This window comes from Chlorocebus sabaeus, chromosome 13, assembly GCF_047675955.1.
Source record: "Chlorocebus sabaeus isolate Y175 chromosome 13, mChlSab1.0.hap1, whole genome shotgun sequence".
In the NCBI taxonomy this organism is placed as follows: domain Eukaryota; kingdom Metazoa; phylum Chordata; class Mammalia; order Primates; family Cercopithecidae; genus Chlorocebus; species Chlorocebus sabaeus.
In genome coordinates this window covers 52612345-52634250 of record NC_132916.1, presented here as the reverse complement: position 1 = coordinate 52634250, position 21906 = coordinate 52612345, and the positions used below count along the sequence as shown (strand labels likewise).

General features: G+C 35.6%; 1 protein-coding gene across 4 annotated transcripts in view; it reads left to right on the top strand.

The window, feature by feature from the left end:
* The window catches only part of PTPRK (protein tyrosine phosphatase receptor type K), a 566857-nt gene that overhangs the window by 254247 nt on the left and 290704 nt on the right, over positions 1–21906 (top strand). For all 4 annotated transcript variants that reach the window (XM_008007108.3, XM_008007107.3, XM_038000559.2 and 1 more), the window contains exon 4: positions 20225–20306. In XM_008007108.3, coding sequence (XP_008005299.3) covers positions 20225–20306 — 82 coding nt within the window. The remainder of the gene's footprint in view (positions 1–20224; positions 20307–21906) is intronic.

The following is a 21906-nucleotide window of genomic DNA, read 5'->3' as shown; positions in this document are numbered from 1 at the left end:
CTTATCAGGCACACCAGTGGTGTGCAAGAGAGGCTTGTACTGACTCTCAAGTGTTAACTGTTAAATTTTTTTGAAGTTATGATCTTGTTGTTAACACAGTAATTACTAATTATATTATGTAAGTGATTAATCCAATAAATTGTTTTGGAAAATGTACTAAATATTTAAAACATCACTTTCTTATTATTTTGCTGCATTTTATTATTACCTGTGCTCTTGATATTGCTTTATATCTGCTGTATTTTTATGGTAGATAATACTGTATAATGGTGTGCTACTGCACATCTCTCCCCACTCCACATTCTTTAACTTCATGCTAGTAGCCTGAAATTGGCCATGGTGAGATCATTTCTACCTCGGAAATCAACAAGTTCCACAAACCGTGATCTATCTTTCCCCGCCATTTGTTGAACATTTACCAGCAGACCACTGGGCTTGCTGTATTCTGATCTCTTCTCGTTCTACTGCTCAGGCTACAATAGCAAGTGTTCCCTCATTAATAGTCTCTATAATGAGAAAGAAATTGCCTCTTCTTTCTTAGGACTTTCTACCAAGTCCTCCTAAGAACTCTTTCATGAAATATTTATCCAGAAGTCAGTTGCCAACCTCCTCTTCTCATAGGCACCTCAGTCTTGACTGATTCTTCTGGAATCTTCCCTGTGTTTGACCCAGGGAACGTTCCTGTGGGGTAAGCACTCGCTTCCCTTCCTTCATTGAGGCAAGGAAGCTCATCACTATCAGTACTGGACTTCTCTGCCTAGTCCTCAGGGCTCAGTTCGGATTGCTGGGTGTATGAAGGTGAAGGACTGTGGTAGGCCTAGGTCTGCCACCTCCCAGCAAACACTCAAGGAATATTGGCCCAGTTTTTTATGAATTATCTAGAATGTAAAGCAATTTATTTATTTATTTATTTATTTAGTCATTGGTTTTAGTCCCACTTAAAAATTCTTGGGGGGGTGGGGGGAAAGAAGTATTATTTAAATTTGTATTATAAAAAGACTGGAAGAGTATTTCATTTACAAAATTTATTTCACAAAATAGACTTTTCATATGAATGCATCACATTAAACAGAAAGGTAGGAATTCCTGATGTCTAAGTCTTTAGTCCTAAAGTAATTTTCCAAAGCAACTGAGAGTTTAGTTGGTTTTGGAGACAATGTCTGTCATTCTCTCCCTCTCCCTCCTTCTTTACTTTGCCCCCTCTATAGCTCTGTAGTTGGGTCTAGTTTAGGGTTTACCTATATGAAAGATAAAGTAAGTAAACACTCTGTTCTTTTCTTTGGGAAGTTAGTGTTGTTTTAGTGTTTCTAGAAAACAAAAAGAAAAGGCCAAAAATTTAGGATAAGATAACAGATATTGATGATCAGTGATTACATCTTAAGTTTCTCAATGTGATTCTCTTGAGATAAAACATCTTTTTTTTTTTTTTAAAGAGAGTATAGTTCATAATATATTTCACTTCCGTGAACGTATTTGTTTTAATAATTTAATGTTGAGGCTGTCTCACATTTTGAATCTAGGGAGAAAACAGGTTGGAAACTACACACAATTGGTGTATCAACAGTTTTGAGTTGCAGTATAACTTTTCATTATGTGGTTTAATTTGTCATCCATAAAATTGGGGTGAATCCAAACCTGGAAAGTAATATTTGACTGTAATAGCAAGCCATACAGCATTGCTTGATCCACATAAAGCACACTTGATCAGTTTTGTCATTTGCACATGTGGAGAGAGTTTTCTCAGGCTGAGTAACTCCCGGTATTGGATTCTAGGCGTAATCATGTCATTCTTGCTTGTTGGTGAAATGAAATAATTAACCCACCATGTAAGGGCCCAACTTGGCGCTGTGCTTAAGAGTAGAGCCTGCATTCTTGATTCTTGTGGAATTTATGTCTTATATGGAAATTTTCTTGACCTACCAGTTACTTCTTTTTGCTTTTGATTTAACTGTTAATATATCTCCAAAAGCTATTGCCCAAATTGGTCAAAATTCATATTTAAAAGTTCTGCTGTTCAATGAGCTAGCCACTAGCCAGATGCAATTATTTAAATTTAAATTTAAATGAAAAATATATTTATTCACTTGCACTACCCACATTTCAAGTGCTTGATGCTTGCAGGTGGCTGGTTAGTGGTTACTATATAGACAGATATAGAACATTTTTATTGTGGCAGACAGTTTTGTTGGACAGTTTTGCTCTAGACAGAAGCTCTGCACATAGTACTTCCCCTTTAATAACTATAGACATCTGGTCAGTTTTTACTGTGTTAAAAACATGTTGCTAATTCAAATTTGGAGACAATGGGTTTCATAAAGAAATTGTAATAAAATATACCTGTCAATGTGCAATGTAGTGTTTCACCTATGTTATGTAATAAAATACCTTAAATGCTAGCTTGTTAAATTTGCTGTTTTTTGTTATAGTGTTTTTTAACATTTTTTGCCCTCTGGAACATTATTCTCAAATTTTAAATCCATATAACTATTGGAAAATCTGTATGAGTATTGATTTCTTCTTTTACGTCTTTAATCATATGAACCAAAAGAAATACAAAAATGAATCATCTAATATATTTGAATAAAAATTGAAGGGTTTTTCTTTTTTGAAAGTTTTATTTGGAGCACTGAGGTTGGACTATAAAATAAATAAAGACAACATGGAATTTAAATTTGGATGGGTAAAATAGAAAATGAAGTTTAGAGGCTTGACAGATTGACAGATCAAGAGGGGTAAAAAAGAAACGATTGCTATATAAGCTCAGGATGAAACACTAAGTAGAGACCTCAGCGTCTACCTAAAAAGAGATGGAAAAACTAAGAAAATGCAAATCAGTTTTGCAATTAAAATTTTTATTTTCAGATCTTAGAGGACAACTATATCATTAAATGTTAAGCTTACTAAAGCAGTATTTTTAAGGTGTCTTTAAAGTAACTTACTACAACTTCATATATTTTTGCAGCATCTTCTAATGTACATGAAAGTTCTGTGACCACATGCTTTAATACTGGAGTTGAACTGAGAACTAAGTTTGTTTTGAAATAATTTTTGTTGTACCTGCTTCCAAATTTGTTGTGGTAGTGATTATGTGAGTCTTTAATTTATTAGGCGATTAGGAAACTGCTTTCATAAATGGACAGTATACAAGCATCTTCAAGAAGAATGTTCCGCTTCTCCAGCTCCAATTGGAAAAGTGGTAATCTCCCTCCCAGCCTTCCGGATGGCTGGCATCTCTTCCTAACTTTCTTACCTGAACACCTCTTTATAGGAGGCTTACCTACACGCCATTTGCTATGCTAGATATTGTGGGTAGCAATGATAAAGGCCATTTTCTCCATTTTATTTTTGGGCATCCACATGGTTAATGCCATCATCATTTCCTTCAATAACTGCAGTGATCTCCTTAATATTGTCTCTGCTTCTGGATCTTGCTCTCCCACAAACCTCTTCTCACAGTCCTCTGCTTATTCAGATCTTAATTCAGATTATGTCACTCCTCTGCTATAAGCCGGTTCTATTACATTTAGAATAAAATCCAATCTTTTAAAAAATAGAATTAAAAATTATATATTTTAGGAAGCCATGTCATCAGAAGTGTAATCCAGAGAATAATATACTCTCTAGGTCTAAAAAAAGATTTTCTAAATTATACAATTATATTTCGATAAATACTTATAAATATTCAAATTTCAGACATTAGTAAAATGAAAAGTGAACTCATTTCACCCATTTCATCCAATTTCTCCCCCAAGGTGACTACTGTTAATTGGGTCTATATAGTTTAAGGCCTTTCCTATGAAATTACAACCATGTTGTACATTTGCTTTACATATGTTATGGACTGGAAAATGAAAGCAATTGTGTGGAAGGGTTCTTATGTTACAGAAGGAAGTCACTTTTTTTTTTTTTTTTTTTAGTTTCCTTTTAGCTTTCTTTAAATGAAAAGGAAAGAATGTTTTAAGTTATATCTTCCACTGCTAGAAAAGTAGTATACTTAGAATTTTTTATGGTCCTTTCCTAGGGATTTATGATTTTCACATAAAAGAATGAAAATTGAACACACGCTGAATTATACTTCTAAAACATACTTGAAATTATTTGCCTGTCTCTATTACTGTTACTAAACCAGTGCAAACTTACTATAAGTAATGAAATCAATGGAGAAATACCCAGAAAGTGAAAGTAATCCATAATCTCACACTCTTTGCTTTCTAGAGATGACTCCTAATATTTTGACGGGTGGGACATACATGTGCATGTATGTATGTGCATATATGTACATGCATATATGTGTGTGCATATGCATATTAAACTTGGTATTCAATGAACTCATAATACATAATGTTTTGGTTTCTTTAACTGGAATATTGTGAAGAGCTTTTCTCTTCATATTCTATTTTTAAGCAACCTGTCCCACTCTGACCACTTCTCACTCTTAGTTTAGTGGTTTTGAGCCGTGGCCTACTAGTGTTCCCTGGCAGTGGTATTACAGGTATTACAGCTTATAGGGCGGAGCCTGGAGCTATGAACAATTGCCCATTTACTTTAAGGTGACACACAGATGTTGTCATTTCCTGTTTGTTTTTCATAATATAAAAGCATTTTGGAAGCACTGCTAAAAATCCTTGCTTTCCCAGTCTCTCACCTCAAACATGGACTTCTCCATACTTCTGCCAGCTTCCCTTGTTACCTCTTTGAGGCTCTTCTCACAGCAGACTGATCTTTTGAAAACACATGTCAGATATCAGGAAATTAGGAACTCTACCCCAAATCCTCCACTGGCTTCTCAATGGAGTCAGCAAAATCCAAATCCAATTGTCGACTAGCTCCACATTAAATTGTTTTCTGCTCTCTGCCTCCCTCATTCAGCTTTCTGATTCTGGAATGCTCCAAGATCATTTGTGTCTCAAAGTCTTTGTGCCTATCATTCTCTCCGCCTGGAATGGCATTCCCTTCATCTTCCCATTCTGGTCTCTACTCATACTTTACCTTCTCAGAGGCTGACCTAATTACCCTGTCTCTACCCGTCTGTTCGTTAACTCCTTTGCCTACTTGCCTTAGCACTTTGGTCACTGTTCCATATGCTTGTGTAGTGTCTTTCTTCCATACTAGCCTGTTCTCCATGAAGGCATCAACTTTGTTTTATGTTGTTCATCTCTTGTACATATCAGGTGCTTGAGAAATAGTTATCTAATGAAAAAGTACGTACACAATGAAAAAAGTGCACAGTGAAACTAACATTTTTATTCCATATTTGTTTCCTTTATTTCATTTTCTCAGTGCCTTGGATTTTTCTAGTCAGTTATCTCTAATGTTAGCATGAGCACTTCCAGAAGAGGTAAGGGAGAGATATTAGCTGGTTAAACCACACATGATTACTCTGTCATATCAGTGAGTATGCAACATATTTTTATCTTTTTAACATACTCAAATGGATGTTTTAATACCTTGCTTGATTTAACATTATATTTTGGTCTTTATTATAGAAATTTTAAGGAATTTCACATAACTACTATTTTCTTATAGAAGAATATAGGGACAAACAGAATGGTGATTTTCCTAAACGCCTTATTTCTTAAAAAGAGTAAAATTTAGTTTATGTGTAAAGAAAATGATTTTATTTCCAGACACTTTCCTCCCCCTGTGCATCTCTTCAAATTATCACATTTAAATAATTCTCAGTGATCCTAATTGATTTCTGAATGAAATATATTCTGGCCATTTTTCTTTCTCCCAGGATTTATTATGAGCCATGACAATAAAGTTTATGTCCATTTACAAATCAAAGAACCTTCATATTTTTAAGAACTGAAACTTTGAATGAGATTAGTTGAGTAAATCATGTTTTTTTTTTTTTTTTTTTTTTTTTGGTGACACACAATATAGAGAAAATTAAAAATGAATTTCCATCACTCTCCTATCTGTGAAAACTGAATTTAGCTTAAATTGAAAGGGGTGAAAAGTTGGCATTTTATTACATCATTTCACTTATAAATCTTAGAGTGAAGAAAATGTTTATAACATTATTTTAAGTCTGAAATTAAATTTAAGTGAAGCCTTTCTGAGACTTTTATTTATTTTAAACACTTGTTTTGTTGTTGTATTTTGGATTAAAAAATTACATACACACATTTGTTTTCCTGAATATATAATGTGTTTGATCTCTGCATAAATATATATGTTAATATAGCACTACAATCTAAATCTTTCCACATTATTGTACAAGTAGGTATGCAATAAATATTTCTTGATTGGTTGACTAATATCCAAGCATGTGTAGGTATACTGTTACATGTTTAGGTCTTTCTGATGAGATTCCAATTCTTGGATCTGGTTGTTGTTACCACACTAACCTTTATAAGGTGCAAATCACGTTATCCCTCATGTAAAACCCTTTAAAGGCATTACAACACCTTCCAAAAAAAAAAAAGGCAGACTTCTTTCTGTGGCATAGAAGTCCATGCAAGATAAGGTCCCAGCTTCCTATCTCCCAGGTGTTTATTGCTTTTTTTTTTTTTTTTTTTTTTTTTTTTGTCTTTGACGGAGATTCCCTCTGTCTCCCAGGCTAGAGTGCAATGGCGCAATCTGGGCTCTCCATAGCCTCTGCCTCCCAGGTTCAAGCAATTCTCCTGTCTCAGCCTCCCTAGTAGCTGGGATTACAGGCATGTGCCACCACGCCTGGCTAATTTTTTATGTTTCGTAGAGACGGGGTTTCTCCTTGTTGGTCAGTCTGGTCTCAAACTCCTGACCTCAGGTGATCCCCCTGCCTCGGCCTCCCAAAGTGTTGGGATTACAGGCATGAGCCATGCCATCTCCCAGGTTTTATATCTTCTGTTCTGTTCTTCCTAACTAGATGTTCTATAAAATTGCTTGTGCCAATAGTTCATTATGTTTCCTCTTGTCAATCTTTTGCAAATACACCTTATTTGGTCTGTAATGCCCTCTTTTTTTTTTTTTTTTTTTTTTTTTTTGCAGTAACTGCTTGGAATCTTTTTTATTTATTTTTATTTTTATTTTTTTGAATCATCATCTGCTTTCCCAGATAGAAAATAATTTGCCTAGGGCTGGGCGCGGTTGCTCACACCTGTAATCTCAGCACTTTGGGAGGCTGAGGCGGGCAGATCACGATGTAAGGAGATTGAGACCATCCGGCCAACATGGTGAAACCCCGTCTCTACTAAAAATACAAAAATTAGCCGGGCGTGGTGGCGGGCACCTGTAATCCCAACTACTCCGGAGGCTGAGGCAGGAGAATCGCTTGAACTCGGGAGTCGGAGGTTGCAGTGAGCCAAGATCGCCACTGCACTCCAGCCTGGCGACAGAACGAGACCCCGTCTCAAAAAAAGAAAAAAAAGAAAAAAGAAAAAAAAAAAGAAAATAGTTTGCCTACTCTTTGTCTTGTTCTACGTTATTGCTCTACATATGTCATAGATGTTTACCTTCTAAAAGGTGTGGCTCTGCCTTTTATCCATCTTCGTATCCCTAGCGGCTAGAATATTTAGTGTGTGCTCACTAAGTGCTGGGTGAATGAAAGATGTTTCAAAGGTTGCTTTCTCTGAAGTCTTGCTATTTTCCCAGATGGATTAATTTTCTCTCTCCCCTGAACTCTCTTAGTGTTCTAACTCTGCTTTATCACAAATAACTGTGCTATAGTTATTTCCTACCATGCTTATCTCTGCTGCCACATTGTGACTCTCTTGAGGACAGGGACCAAAAATTAGGTATTTCTTTCTGTCAGATGTTAGTCCAGCAAATATTAGACACTCTATAAATTTCTTTTTGTTGAATAAACACATGGCTAATTGTTCAAATTTTTAAAAATTGGTATTTTATACAGGCTTATACTTTTGTTTTAGCTGGCTATCTGCTAAAGAAAACCTAAGAATGTACTTACGGATTTTTTTTTTTTTTTTTCTTGAAAAAGAGAATGTTCTGAAGGAAGAAAACCTATAGGATTGAAACTGTCAAGTAGCTTTTAGCTCAGTTTGGAGATCAGCCTAGATGAGTGGTTCTCACATTTTAGCCTGCATCAGTATCACCTGTAGGAGCTGTGAAAACATGGATCAGTGGGTCCCACCCACAGAGTTTTTAAGAAGTTTCCAGGTTTTGTTGATGCTGTTGGTGCCAGGACCGTGTTTTGATAACTTTTGACCTGATCTGTCTTAGCAGTATTTTTCAGCCTTCAGCATCTTGATAATTTGTTCGTACTTTAATGCTAATATGTGGAGTCAGTACAAAGGTTAAACAGGTTAAATATCTCCTGATGTCTTTGGCAAAGGCCTTCTGTTTTCATAGACAACATCTAAAATCATTTGAGTGGCTCTTTCAGTACTCCTAAATCATTTTAGGTTAGTTTTTATTCTATACACTATTAAAGTAGGCACTTGGTCATTATAATGTCTAGTGCTTTCCCTCTCTTATGACTAAATATTGCCAATAAAATTAATGCTTTCCCTCGTCTTTTTCATCATCTCCCATATTGTGTTCTCAATGAAGATGAGTTTCTCTCTCTCTATCAATCCTTAAAATCTGATTTAGGGCCGGGCGCGGTGGCTCACGCCTATAATCTCAGCACTTTGGGAGGCCGAGGAGGGTGGATCACGAGGTCAGGAGATGGAGCCCATCCTGGCCAACAAGGTGAAACTCCGTCTCTACTAAAAATACAAAAATTGGCAGGGTGTGGTGGCGTGCGCCTGTAATCCCAGCTACTCAGGAGGCTGAGGCAGGAGAATCACTTGAACCCGGGAGTTGGAGGTTGCAGTGCACTGAGATCGCACCACTGCACTCCAGCCTGGGCGATAAAGCGAGACTCCGTCTCAAGAAAAACAAAACCAAACCCTAATTTTATTCCACTTATATTGTTTTATATGGGTAACAAAATTGGTCTATGAATCAGGCCTATTTTAAAAGTATAGTTTCAAGCCATTGTAATTGTACAAAAAGTTCCAAGGATTTATTTCTCCCTAGTATTAAATTCTCTGCTTCAGCCCATTTTTACTGATTGCTGGACACCCAGAGAGGTTATAGGTATTCTTCAAAAAGTTGGTGATATCAAAAGGACATCATTTCTTTCTTTTTTTGACTAACTTGTGAATAATCTCTGAGTATTCTAGATGAAAATATTTTGCCTTACAATTTTTAGCAAGATTCTTAAAGTCTTACAAACTTCATCTTTTGCTGATTCATGACACATGAATATTTTCTTAAGCATATTGGCAAAAATTTGAGTTCATCTTCTGCAAAGAATTAAGTGAATGATATACTTTTAGTGTCTTCATCTTAAATATATGTTTTAAGAAAGAAAGACATATATATATATGCATAGTTATGTGTATGCACCCATTATTTTTAGTTGTTCTGGGGTATCTTCTAAAGTTCCCCATTATTTTCTCCTGTTGAACCTGACCGTCAAACGTATTGTTTGTAACATCTGTTCATAATTGTTTTTCAATTTCAGCTATGCTTTTACTAGCTAAAAGCATTAACATCATAAATTATATAATAATATGTAATTATATTTGTACTATTTAAATATTATATAACTAAAGATATCACTGTTCTTGACTATTTGTCTTGTAAAATAAAACAGAAAATAAAAGTTCACAGGTTTTCTATCCCTAAATTAAACTAAGAGTGTGCAAAATAGTTAATCTTACAAACTTTATGTCAAAACCTTTCCCCTCTGCCCTCCAACCATAACTGTTTTTTTTCAGTAGGGAAAGTTCATGGTACTTTTGAAATTACTTAATTCCTGAATCAATATTATGTAAGTAGAGAGTTCTCTTACTACAAGAGGTTTAAACAAAATAATTACTTATTAATATATTTGAATTTGTGATGTGAAAACTCAAGTTTAGCATCTGGCTGAACTTTGCCTGGATGTAGACACATCCATTTATCTTATCTCTTCACGCAAAATTAATCATCTGGTTTACTAAAAGGTTGCTTTTCTTTGTAAGTGCATAGTGTCATCAGATTTCCTATGTTAATAGATATTTAGTATGATGGTACATGTAGTCTGAACTACTAATTTTAATTTTCTTGAGTTTCATAAGTGTAAATTAAAGCTCTTGAGAGTCGTTTAAATTTGTTAAGAACAGACTTACTCTGTTAGTTTGAAAGCATTTTTTTTCAGATATAGTTGTGCAGGTGAAGTGATGTACTTGTGCTATGTGTAAGATTGGACTGTTGGTGCTAAAATTTAAAAGGTTCTGCTTGTGGATTGTAGGAAGACAAATGGCACATCTCTGGAAGCAAGGAAAAATAGTACTGTAATTCAGTGTCATGTTGATAGAAATAGAAACCTTAACCAGTCATCTTTTATTTTTGTCCCAGACAACTAACTATAAAATATAACCCAGATGGTGGAGCTATGATAGTAAAGATACAGAAATGACATTTTGCTAATGAATTTTCTGCTGCTCTTTGCTTCCCCACTTTCAGTTTTATACCAGATCTTTTATGGTGTAAGTTGCTTGCTTATGTATCTAAGGACAGATCCATAGGATGAAAAATGTGTTTAAGGGCATTTTTAGATCTTGAATTATTTCAGTAAACTTTCATTTTCCTCTTATAATTGCCTTTTTGGTTTTTCCTCTCTTTTTGCTAAACTCATATTCTAACATAAATTAGACTGAGCCATGAATAGTGGGTCCTATTTCAATTTTTTATTTCTGAGTTTCATATTTAAGGCATTTGGAATGTATTATTATGCTCTGCCTGTCTGTCTGCCTATACTGGAATTGGGAAGCCTCAAAAAGAGCAGGAGGTTGGCATACCTTATACTGTGGTCTCTAGTCTCTGGCAGCTTCACCACAGGCAGGCCCTGAATTGAACTGGCAAAGGGGTCATGGAAAGGGGCTTTAGTGATAGGGATGTCAGACATTAGGAATGAGCAAGGTAGTGAGTTTGTGGTGCTGCTTTTATAGCACAGAAGAGCTAAAAGGTATATCTGTGTTGAATTAGTTTCTGGCAAAGGTCAGGAAAGGGGCTGACATTTATGAGAAACCTCCTAATTTGTGTGTAATGTGTTTTAATCCTTGCAATGACCTCTTGAGATCAGAACTGGGACCTCAGTTGAGATCTGTGGCTCAGAGTTGGGGCTCTGCTGCTGGGAACTCTGGTGTGCACTGTATTGACTGGGTGTATGTATATGTGTGTCTCTGTCTTACCTTGAGGGTCTATATCAAAACCTTTTTGAGAAAGCAAGTATATAATCCCTTCTACCCCCAGAGCCATTTTAATGTTACAGATAATATGCAGAGAACACAAGAACTTTTTGTGGGTTTATATTGTTAAAGTTATTCATTCTCAGTTCAGGTTTTGGGTTTGTTTTCAGACGTGAGAAGTCTGTCTTAGTCACTTTAAGACTAAGAAGTCATGTGTTTTTGATACGTATAAACCTGCATCAACATCTATTCTAATTAAAAACACCGTTGATAATCATTTACAAGTGCAAGATTTCAGGAATGCAGAATTAATTTAAATAACTAGTGGACTATTACTATAACTTCAACATTCTAGCATATGCTCTGAAATGATTATTGTTCATTCATTTGTTTAGATCTTCTAGATACTTTTAGTGATTATATTAGGGATAGTTAATTCCCTGGGCTAATTTGAAACATAGGAATGTACTATGCTTGCATATTCATTTCAGTATGGAACTTTCTGAAAATCTCCTTCTTTGGGTTTTTCTTTTATACAGCCTACTTTGGTATGAAGTCTCTTAGGTTTTATTTTCTCCTTTCGATCTGTGGTCCTGACTTTTTACAGTTACATGGACACTGCCATGTGCTTTGACTGATGTTCTGTTGTTTAGTAGGCAAAATACAGTATCATTCTTGAAAGGGTTGCAGTTGGGTGGTGCTGCAGCTGCTTTTCAAGCCACTGCACTGTGGTTATACCTGATGTCGTTCCTATTAGATAATGTGGTAGTCCTTCTCATCATGTAGGCAATTGGTAATGCTAAACCTCAGGATATTTTTGTAATCAAAGCCCTTGTAATTGGATACGTTGATGTTTTATTAAAGAATACCTGGTAACATTACAGTGTTAGCATTCTAAAATTAATTTGTGACTGTAATATTAATTACATTGAAATATGGATACATAGAATTATGTGGACATGTGTGTGTATATGTGTGTGTGTGTATATATATATATATGAAAGTGAAAGAATATTTAAACCTGTACAGTAGCTCCTCCTGAGTGGCAGATGTTGTAACTATGCAAAAGGCCTGTATGTATTCAGGTAAGAGACTGTTGGTTTCTAGAATCTCTGGAGTCCTAATTACTCCCTGTAGACAGTAAAATCCTTATGTGAAGTCTTGATAGGACTAATCTTTCTAAGGATCCAGCCATTTTTAATCTCAGGACATCTTAAGGAAAATTATGCATCTGAGTCATAGAAGTGCTAAGGATAGCTAAAATCTAAAATTTCATAGGGGTTAGATGAAGAATCAATTTGGACTTGATTATATGTCTTAATTGCCTTCCATATTTAGTTGGCATATAATTAGAACCCCCTCATTACTTTCTCAAGTAACTCTAAAATCAAAGAGTTTACAAATAGTCAAATAGTTGACTTTAGCACCTCTAAACTCAAAGAGTATACACATATTTCCCTTGCTTACATATTTTATCTATGTATCTTTTTGTGATTGCAGGTATATATCTCCTTCGGGAACTAAATAAACAAGTAAACAACTGATAGGAAAAGGTTGATAAGAATTCAGCAGTTTCAGGGTCTGAAGGCCTTGACTAAAGGCCTTTTCACACTTTAGACTCTTAGAAGTAGACTATTACATGAGTCAATAGGCAAACCAGCCTGACTTGCAGGGGTCTGATGAAGAGAAGCTCCTTTTCTCTAATATTTTCTGCTGATTCTTAGTTGAGAAACCACAATTCCAAATTGACAGTGTCTATGAGAGGAGCTACAGTGAGTGACAGTAACTGCTAGTTGTACATTGCACTTTTGGTATCACCTGTCAGTTATGTGTATCTTGATCTTTATGTATGAATGAAAATAGAATATTCACATTTGAAAAGTAACTAGATTCTAGAATTTTAAGTTTTCATGTAGCTACTGGACTTACTCTGTAGAAAATCTTCTGGGGCCTATCAGCAGAAATTTATGCCTTAGAGCATTATTTAGCTGTTCAAGGGAGGTTTGTGTTTTCATGATTTCTAATATAGTTTGGGAAAATTATCTAGAACTTTCTCAAAGGAGTGTCATTGTATTATTTCAACACAATTTTGTGAGTTCAGTAAAAATGAGCTAAATGTCTATTCCCATATTTCCCTTTCAGGCAAAACAGTTAATCCATCTATTGTTTTCTGTGACATATTGGGACTCTTTGAGCCCTGACTCTCAACAGGATTCATATGGTTCAGTGATGTTGTGAGGAACATGACAAGCCATTGCCCTCAATGAGTTTATATTTTAGTAAAGGAGATAAACATCAAATGTTTACTTAGAGTTAATCATGTAATTATAATCATGATCTGTTCATGCCTATAGCCTACAGACACTTTTTCCCAAATGTTCTCTAAGAGAGAAGATATTAATTCCCAAGTAACTTAGGTCAATGGGTGGTGTATTAGACCATTTTCATGCTGCTGATAAAAACATACTTGAGACTGGGAAGAAAAGTAGGTTGAATAAATTCATAGTTCCATGTAGCTAAAGGCCTCACAATCATGGTGGAAGGTGAAAGGCACTTCTTATGTGCCTTGGCAAGAGAGAATGAGAATCAAGCAAAAGCAGAAACCTCAGATCTCCTGAAAACCATCAGATCTCGTGAGACTTGTTCACTACCATGAGAACAGGATGGGGGAAACCGCCTTCATGATTCAATGATCTCCCACCAGATCCCTCCCACAACATGTGGGAATTATAGGAGCTACAATGCAAGATGAGATTTGGGTGGGGGCGCAGCCAAACCATTTAATGTGGGAAATGTCTTTGTACCTTTTAGTTGTTTTTTTTTTTTTTTTTTTTTTTTCCCTTTCAACCACATCATCATCCTTATTATTAGCTTCCACTGGACCTGAAATCATTTTGTCTACTCATCATGAACTTGGGCACCAGCATAATTTAAGAGTTGCTATCTCCACTTTCGAGGCTCATCATCCTACTGACAACATCAGTATATGTGTGGAAAGCACCTGGATAGTTTTTTCACCTCACCACTTCCAAAGGTCACCCCTCTGTTTACTACTATGGTTACACGGATGTTGTAATATTGCACAACTGTTCTAACTTTATTCATATGTATCATACTTCCCAAGCATAAACCTATCTTCTTCTGCTATACTCATTTTGCTTAGATCATCCAGTAACTTCACGGAGAGCTCCAATCCATCAAACCATCTGTCTTTAGCTAGTTCATCAACTTAACTTGCTTATCATCAAATGAAATCAAAATTTGATTTCATTGTGATAACTTTTGTTATACAATTGCTGTTTCCATAAACTCTTTACTGACTTATTCTATCCACTTTTTCTGGGCTTAAATTTAAAAAAAAAAAAATACTGTTTTTTTTTTTAAATCACACCACCTGATAGATTTCGATCACTAGAAATTCAGGGTTATCAATTTCAATTGGGTTCAAATATAACTGGAAATTCTACCGCTATATTTTTCTGTTCAGTTCTCTTTGTTCTTCTACTCTGTATTTCAACTCCTTTCAATTTTCTCCAGACTTCAACCACTCTTTCTTTTCACCAGTCCATTACTTATAGCTAAGAAAATTGTAGCCATATAATGGAAACTTCCTTAGCTACCAGTCCTAGAAATTACATTTTTATGTATCTTCTCATTTCCTCTTACTATAAAAAAAGGCAGAGAGAGCCCCTCTTACAGCCTGTAATTTGGATTTTATCCTGCTTCACGCTAACAGTTATCACTTCTTTCATGTATGTATGCAAATATTCACTACCAAATTGAATTATCCTCATCAATATCTAAACATGTTTAAGTGTTTCTTACCTTAAGAGTAATAAGAAAAATTAAAAAAAAAAAAAAAAAAAACTAACCTTTCCTTGATCCTATATCTTCTTCTATCCTTAGTCAAATTTATCTTTATCCATTCAGACAAACTTCCCTATCAGCATTCTTAACCTTGCTGTCTCTGTGCCTTCACCGTGTTCTTCATTGCCCAGTATGGTTTCACTTCTATTCTTCATACAGACTGCTCTTTCTTTGGGCACTTCTGATCTCAATGGCACAAATAAGGGGCATTTTCAATAACCATTTTATGTAGTATTTGATCCACATTGGGTTCCTGACATCTCTTCTCCTTTAGACACGCTTTTATTAGCTTTTGTGATGCCATCTACTTCCATTTTCCTTTTGTAGTTCTACATACTTAAATATATATTTTTTCATTTCCCTCTGTCCTCATTGTAGCCTCATCTTCCTCAGTCTTGTCAGAGTTGAAAGTATAGAGCAAAGAGAGAAAAAGACTGAGGATACATCTTGTGGAACTACAATGTTTAAGTTTCACATGGTAGAATTCAATTATATGTAATGATGTTTTATATATATGCACATCTATGTAATGTGTATACACACACACACATATATACACACACATACACACATATATATAGTCCTGTTATCATTTGTTGAATGTCTACTTTTTGATAGACAGTATTTGAGCTTTGAGGACACAAAGTTAACTACAGTTCCTAAATTAGAGGTCGCACCTTGTTATGAGAGATGCAGATGCATGTGCTTTACTGGTACTCATAGGGTTGGATCTGTAGCGTTATTCTATCTTTGTGTGTGTTACAGATGCCTATTTTATTTGTTAATGAAATTTGGGCATCGATATTTAGAAACAGGTTTTGATTTGGGCACATTTTTTCCTTGAAGGCAGATGTGTGATTTATTTTGGATGTTACCAAAATTTAATGTTTAAATATTAAAGTAAAAAACAGGAATTTAAGGAGATTTATAGGAATCAAATACTAGTTTATTCGTGTGTTTCCAAACTGGGATTGGGGGGTTAGGTTTTTATTGGAAGGAGAAGGGAATGGAAGAAATATGATTTTAGTACATGTATCTTTTATGGCTATTTTCTGCTCATAACAGTGGTGCCCCTTAACATAGGATGTTTACTGTGTGTGAGGAGATGTGCTAAATGTTTTATGTGCATTAACTCATTTAATCTTCCCTATAAAATTTCCTTTATAGAAGAGGAAATTGAGGTTTACATTTTACATAAGCTAAAGTTACAGTTAAAGGGTATGAGCTAGGCTGGGTGTGGTGATTCATGCCTGTAATCCCAGCACTTTGAGAGGCTGAGGCAGGCAGATCACTTGAGGCTAGGAGTTCGAGACCAGCCTAGACAACATGTTGAAACACCGTCTCTACAAAAATACAAAAATTAGCCAGGCGTGGTGGCATGTGCCTATAATTCCAACTGGGGAGGCTAAGAATTGTTTGAACCTGGGAAGCAGAGGTTACAGTGAGCCCAGATCATGCTACTGCACTCCAGCCTGGGTGACAGACAAAGAGTCTGTCTCATTAAAAAAAAAAAAAGATGAATCAAATATGTATCTGACTTTGGAGCCTGGGCTCTTAACACTATGATAGATTGGAAGAATATTAAGGGGAGTTTTTTTTTCAGATTTTTCTAGTATCTGTAATATCTTATATTACATATTTCATGTATTATTTAATCATTTCACATATACCATTCAGTCTTCACAAGAAACCCGTGATGTAGGGAAAGGCAGTGTTGTCAAGATGAGACTACAGAGACCCAAGTTATTAATAACTTGTTTGGGTTACATGTGTTACTAGACCAACAACCAGACCCCAGGCGTCCGGACACCCAGTTCAGCTTTCCATTATAGGAGACATTTCTGGACTCATTCAGTTTGCTAGAGGAAAAAGTTGTCCTTGTTCTTTAGGATTTCCCATCTCCCCCAAGTGTAATTCAACTTTATGTCACTTATTTAGTTAATAATCCAAGACTGTTGCTGGAGTAGCAAAAATTTGATTAGAATCATCACCTTTGGTGTTTCAGGTAATGGAGTGAAGTAAAAACGGCTTGGAAAGCAGAGCCCGTTCATTCTGCTACCAGGCTGGCCTCCTGGTTGGTTTAAAGTTGACATCTGGTGTGGCTTTCATTGCTCTCTTCTTCTGGGAAGCCTGGTTGACTACTTGACATCAAGCATTAGATCTGACCTGAGCATTAGCCCAAGCTCGCTTTGCGTAATTAAGCTATTGAGATTTGTTTCCCCTGACTGGACAGAAGAGCCCTACAAGTTGAGGGCTCTGTTGAAGTGATAAAGCTGATTAGATCTTTAGCAGTAAAGGAATCTGATCTTAGAAATTTCTTCTAGCTCTCGTTAATGAGGCAAAGACAACGTTTAGCAGGGAAAATGAGGTCACTAAGAAGAGAAACTTTTTTTTTTTTTTAAATAAAAAACCAATTTTGCCTCCTTTAAAATCAAGGCCTCAATTTATTGTCCTGAATAAAGCTCAATTTAAATGAACACATACGAAACTTATTCTCAGGGGTGTAGTAATCTTGTTTAAAGTACGAGATTAAGGTACAACAATTCAAGAAAGTGAAGCTAAGATAGACCTAGAGGTTAAAATAATTTAATGAATACTGACAACAAAACAAATAACCAACAATGATGTGTATTTATTATTAGAATGTAATTTTTTTCAAAAATGATTTTTAAAAACTTTTTTTCTGTAACTTCTCTTTGCTTAAACCACTAATCAAACAAATAAAACTTATTTTCCTAAGATACATTTATACAGACTTCAGGTATTAACACTGTTGACAATCACACTTTTTAGTTTAGACAGCACCTTTCCGTATGCTATTATTTAATCCTTAGAAAAGTTTTTTTGAAAGCTGTATTATATTCACATTATGGGGCTAAGACTTAGCTCTAAAAGTTTCAAATCTCAAATTTATGTGAATCCTTAAGAATCTGTAAACAGGAGGGCTTGGAGTATAATACAGGTTTTTTTCACTCCTGAGAAAGTGGTCTATACCAGAGTTGTCTCAAGTTATACATTATTTAAAGTCTTTGATCCTATCCTCATTTCTTGCTAAGCTCTTGTTCCAGTATTTAGAAAATGACATAGGAATTACGTTCTCACCAAATACATTTATGTAAAATATAAATCATATGCATACACATATTGTGCACCCTCCTGTGTTCATAGATAGCCATCCTTCCATCATGAAGCATTCTGCTTACCACAAAGACCCCATCCTCCATCTCACTTTCATTTTATTCCAGTAAAACATCAGTTTTCACAAAGGGCAAGCTTGGAGTGGAAAAGAAGTAACACAGGTGGTTTATGATTGGGACAGTTGGAGGGGAGATGAGCCATCCATTCCGGCGGCTTACCTTGTCTCATTGTTACTGACTTTGGGGTGGTTGTAAGAGTATGGTGTGAGACTGGAAAGGGTTTAATGGAACCATACTGCTGTCTTGTCAATATAATGTCTAGTCAGTGTGCTAGTTAAAATGAAATTCATTTTTTGATTTTAAAATTTACTAAACATTTTAGACATTTAAAGGAAATTTAAACTCTAAAGTCTACTTAAATGAAATACTCTGTGTCTTCTTTTTCTTGAGAGGCAATGTAGTAAAGTTTTCAAAAACAACCTAGAGGCAGGATAGCTCGGGCCATTCCCGGCTTCACCACTTGTTAGCTTTTATGCCTTGGTTCAATTACTTTTCTTTAAAATGATCATGAAAATAATACCTACCTCATATGATTGTAATGAGGATTAAATCAATTTATGTGTATGTATGTGTGTGATTGTGTATAGCTTGGGACAGTCTACTTTACATAGTAAGTGCTTGACAAATGTTACTTATTATCAGCCCAGTTAATCAAGGTTCTCCTCCTCCACCAGAGTAAAAATGTCCTGGCAGAGTTTACCAGAGAATACCTAAGAGCTAACCCCAAGTGATGCTTACTAGTTTCGGTTTCTCTTGACCTCTTTCTTATATTAGATATTATTTGCCTTTACCTATGTCTTTTTGGAAAAGTCAGCCTCCCAAATTTTCAAGTTGCTGTTCTGTTTCTGCACAACTGCACCAAGCTTTCATGGTTTTCACCTCCTCCTACTAGAGGTTTTCACCACTTCCTAATAGAGATTTCCAGGCTGTACTAAGCTAGAACCATAGCCTGATCTCAGAATTGGCAAATACTCCCATGGGAAAGACTAAAATGGCTGGAGATTATTAGATAACATCAGAGAGGCTCTCACCTCCTAAAATGTGTGTGCGTCTGGATGCCATTGTTTACATACATATCTGAAATCTTTAAATTATTGTTATTGTAATATGCCTGGCCTTTTCTAAACCTTTTATTAGGAATGTTGACCTGCTTGAAACCTCCTGGTACCACCCTTCCTTTCTTAACCATTCGATGTTGACTTTATATCCGTTGGTGGCCTTTTCAGTCTTGACCTTTCATTTCCAGTAGTTTTCTTCTCTTATTTATCTACTTATGCCATCTTACTCACCAATCACTTTAACTTTCAAATCAGTAGCTTATTCCCTTCCATGGAGTTAACTGATATCCTTCATCAGATAACTTTGAAATTTATACCTTTATTTTACACTGATAATCTTCTCTTCTAAATCTATCTATCTAGTTATTACTTAAGCATTTTCCCCTGTGTGTATCATAGGCAAATCAAATTTGAAATGTTCTAAACATACTTCTTTACTTTCTCCCTTGTTTTGTTTCCCTTTCTGTATCAAGTTTCCTTGAAACTTCAGCTATTTAAAACTCAGATTATTTTATTAATGTGTTCAGTGGTTTGCATACTGCTTAGCACATAGTAGGTGCTCCATGTATGTTAAGTAAACAACAAAAATGGAGAAAGTCAATAGGCAAAAGTTTACTTTTAAAGAGATTTTCTATGTCTGCCTAGTCATTCTGTTCCTATATATTTCCTCTTCAGGAAATATAACAATACTTGATAATAGCTACTTAAAAAATGTAAGCTGTTTAACCTCTGTAATGTAATTGTTCTTCAAATTTTGTTTTTTGATTTGTTTACGTATACAAGATTTAGGAAATTACTTACATTAAAAGGTTACATTTTTAATTCTTACTGAACAAAAATTAGATTCACTTTTGCATATATTTAGCTATTCCCCTCCACTGTAGACATTCTTTGAAAATGATTGTTGTAAATCTTTTCTGTTTCTTTTTGACAGGTAATATTTGAAGCCGAAGTCTCAGGAGGGAGAAGTGGTTATATTGCCATTGATGACATCCAAGTACTGAGTTATCCTTGTGGTAGGTTGTGATTAAGAATTGTATTTTTCTGTGTCCTTTCAACACTTGCCTTATATTGGCAGTGATGACTGTTTGTGTATCACTTGGTTATTGCTGTCTCTCTTGTTATTGTTAGTCCTAGCCTTCTATTGAGTTTTAAAAGAAAACTGATATATTTCTAGAGTTTTTGAATTAAATATTTTTCAGACTTGTAACTAATTGTATACATATTAGGAGATTCTTTTAAATTATTTCATTACTGAGAACAAAATGTACATGCAAAGGCAGCTGTCAAGAGGCCTTGTTCATTTTTTTGGAACCATTAAATTGTCTAGGAAAACAGAGAAGAATAACAAATCAGTTCAACAGAAAGGAAAATATAAAGAAGCCTCATGAAGCTATTTGATCTGCTAAGTTGAGGGCTGGGTTGAAATTAAGAGAAATAATTAGTTCATCTTATTCCAAATTTAGGACTACTTTTTTTCCCCCTCTGTCATAATAAATACCTGGCTAACTCATGAGGTCAGGAGTTTGAGACCAGTCTGGCCAAAATGGTGAAACCCCATCTCTACCAAAAATAAAAAACATTAGCCAGGCGTGGTGGTGTGCACCTATAATCCCAGCTGCTCAGGAGGCTGAGGCGGGACAATCACTTGAACCTGGGAGGTAGAGGTTGCAGTGAGCTGAGATTGCACCATTGCACTCCAGCCTGGGCAACCAGAGCTAGACTCCGTGTCAAAAAAAGAAAAAAAGAAAGCAAACGAAACAAGAAACTCGGTTTATCAATACACAGTTTTGTTATGCCCTTAGATGCACATTGGTTGGCCTTCAGATGGTGTACCTAAATTTGTGTTTACATCACACTCCATGAAAAACAATTACTGCCTGCATTCAATAGAGCCAGAAAAAAAACAGCTGGCATAAATTCAGTCTTTGCTTGTATTTCCCAACAGCAGCATTTTATAGGGCCTGTGAATTCTGGATTATCTGTTCAGCAGTCCTCTCTGAGAAGCATCTCTAACACATTGTAAGCAGCAGGCAGGGGCCCCTTGTGAGGGCCAAGGCCTGTGCTCCTGCTGAGTGCTTGCCAGACTCTAGTGTGCTTCAGAATCACCTACAGCTGTGGTAAATCACGGATTGCTTGGCTCTTCCCCTGGTTCTGATTCAATAGGTCTGGGGTGGGGCCTGACAATTTGCATTTCTGATTCCAGTGCAGCTGATGTTGCTGGTCTAGAGTTCGTAAATTGAGAACTGCTGCTTTAGCTCATGTTCTAACTCAAGAATTCCTTATTTTAAATCTCTTCCTGAGAGGTAAGGCACTAGAGAAAGATGTAGCCAGTAAGGGTCAGATTATATATACCATGTGGTGGTTGGTAAGAAAAAAGAGAACAATGGTGGTTGGTAAATTCTAAGAAAAAAGAGAACAAAATCATCTCACTTAGAGTTCAGGTGGGTTTACTAAGTTCTTTCAGTCTGTAGTTTAAGGGAACTGTGCTTTTATCTACTGTTTATTTTTCACTTCTTGAATGATAGGTGTTAAGGAAAGGCTTTCATAAGTATGTAGAAAATTGTGAATTGAGCACAACAGCAGTTTTAGGGTGATATGGTCCTCCATGAGCTT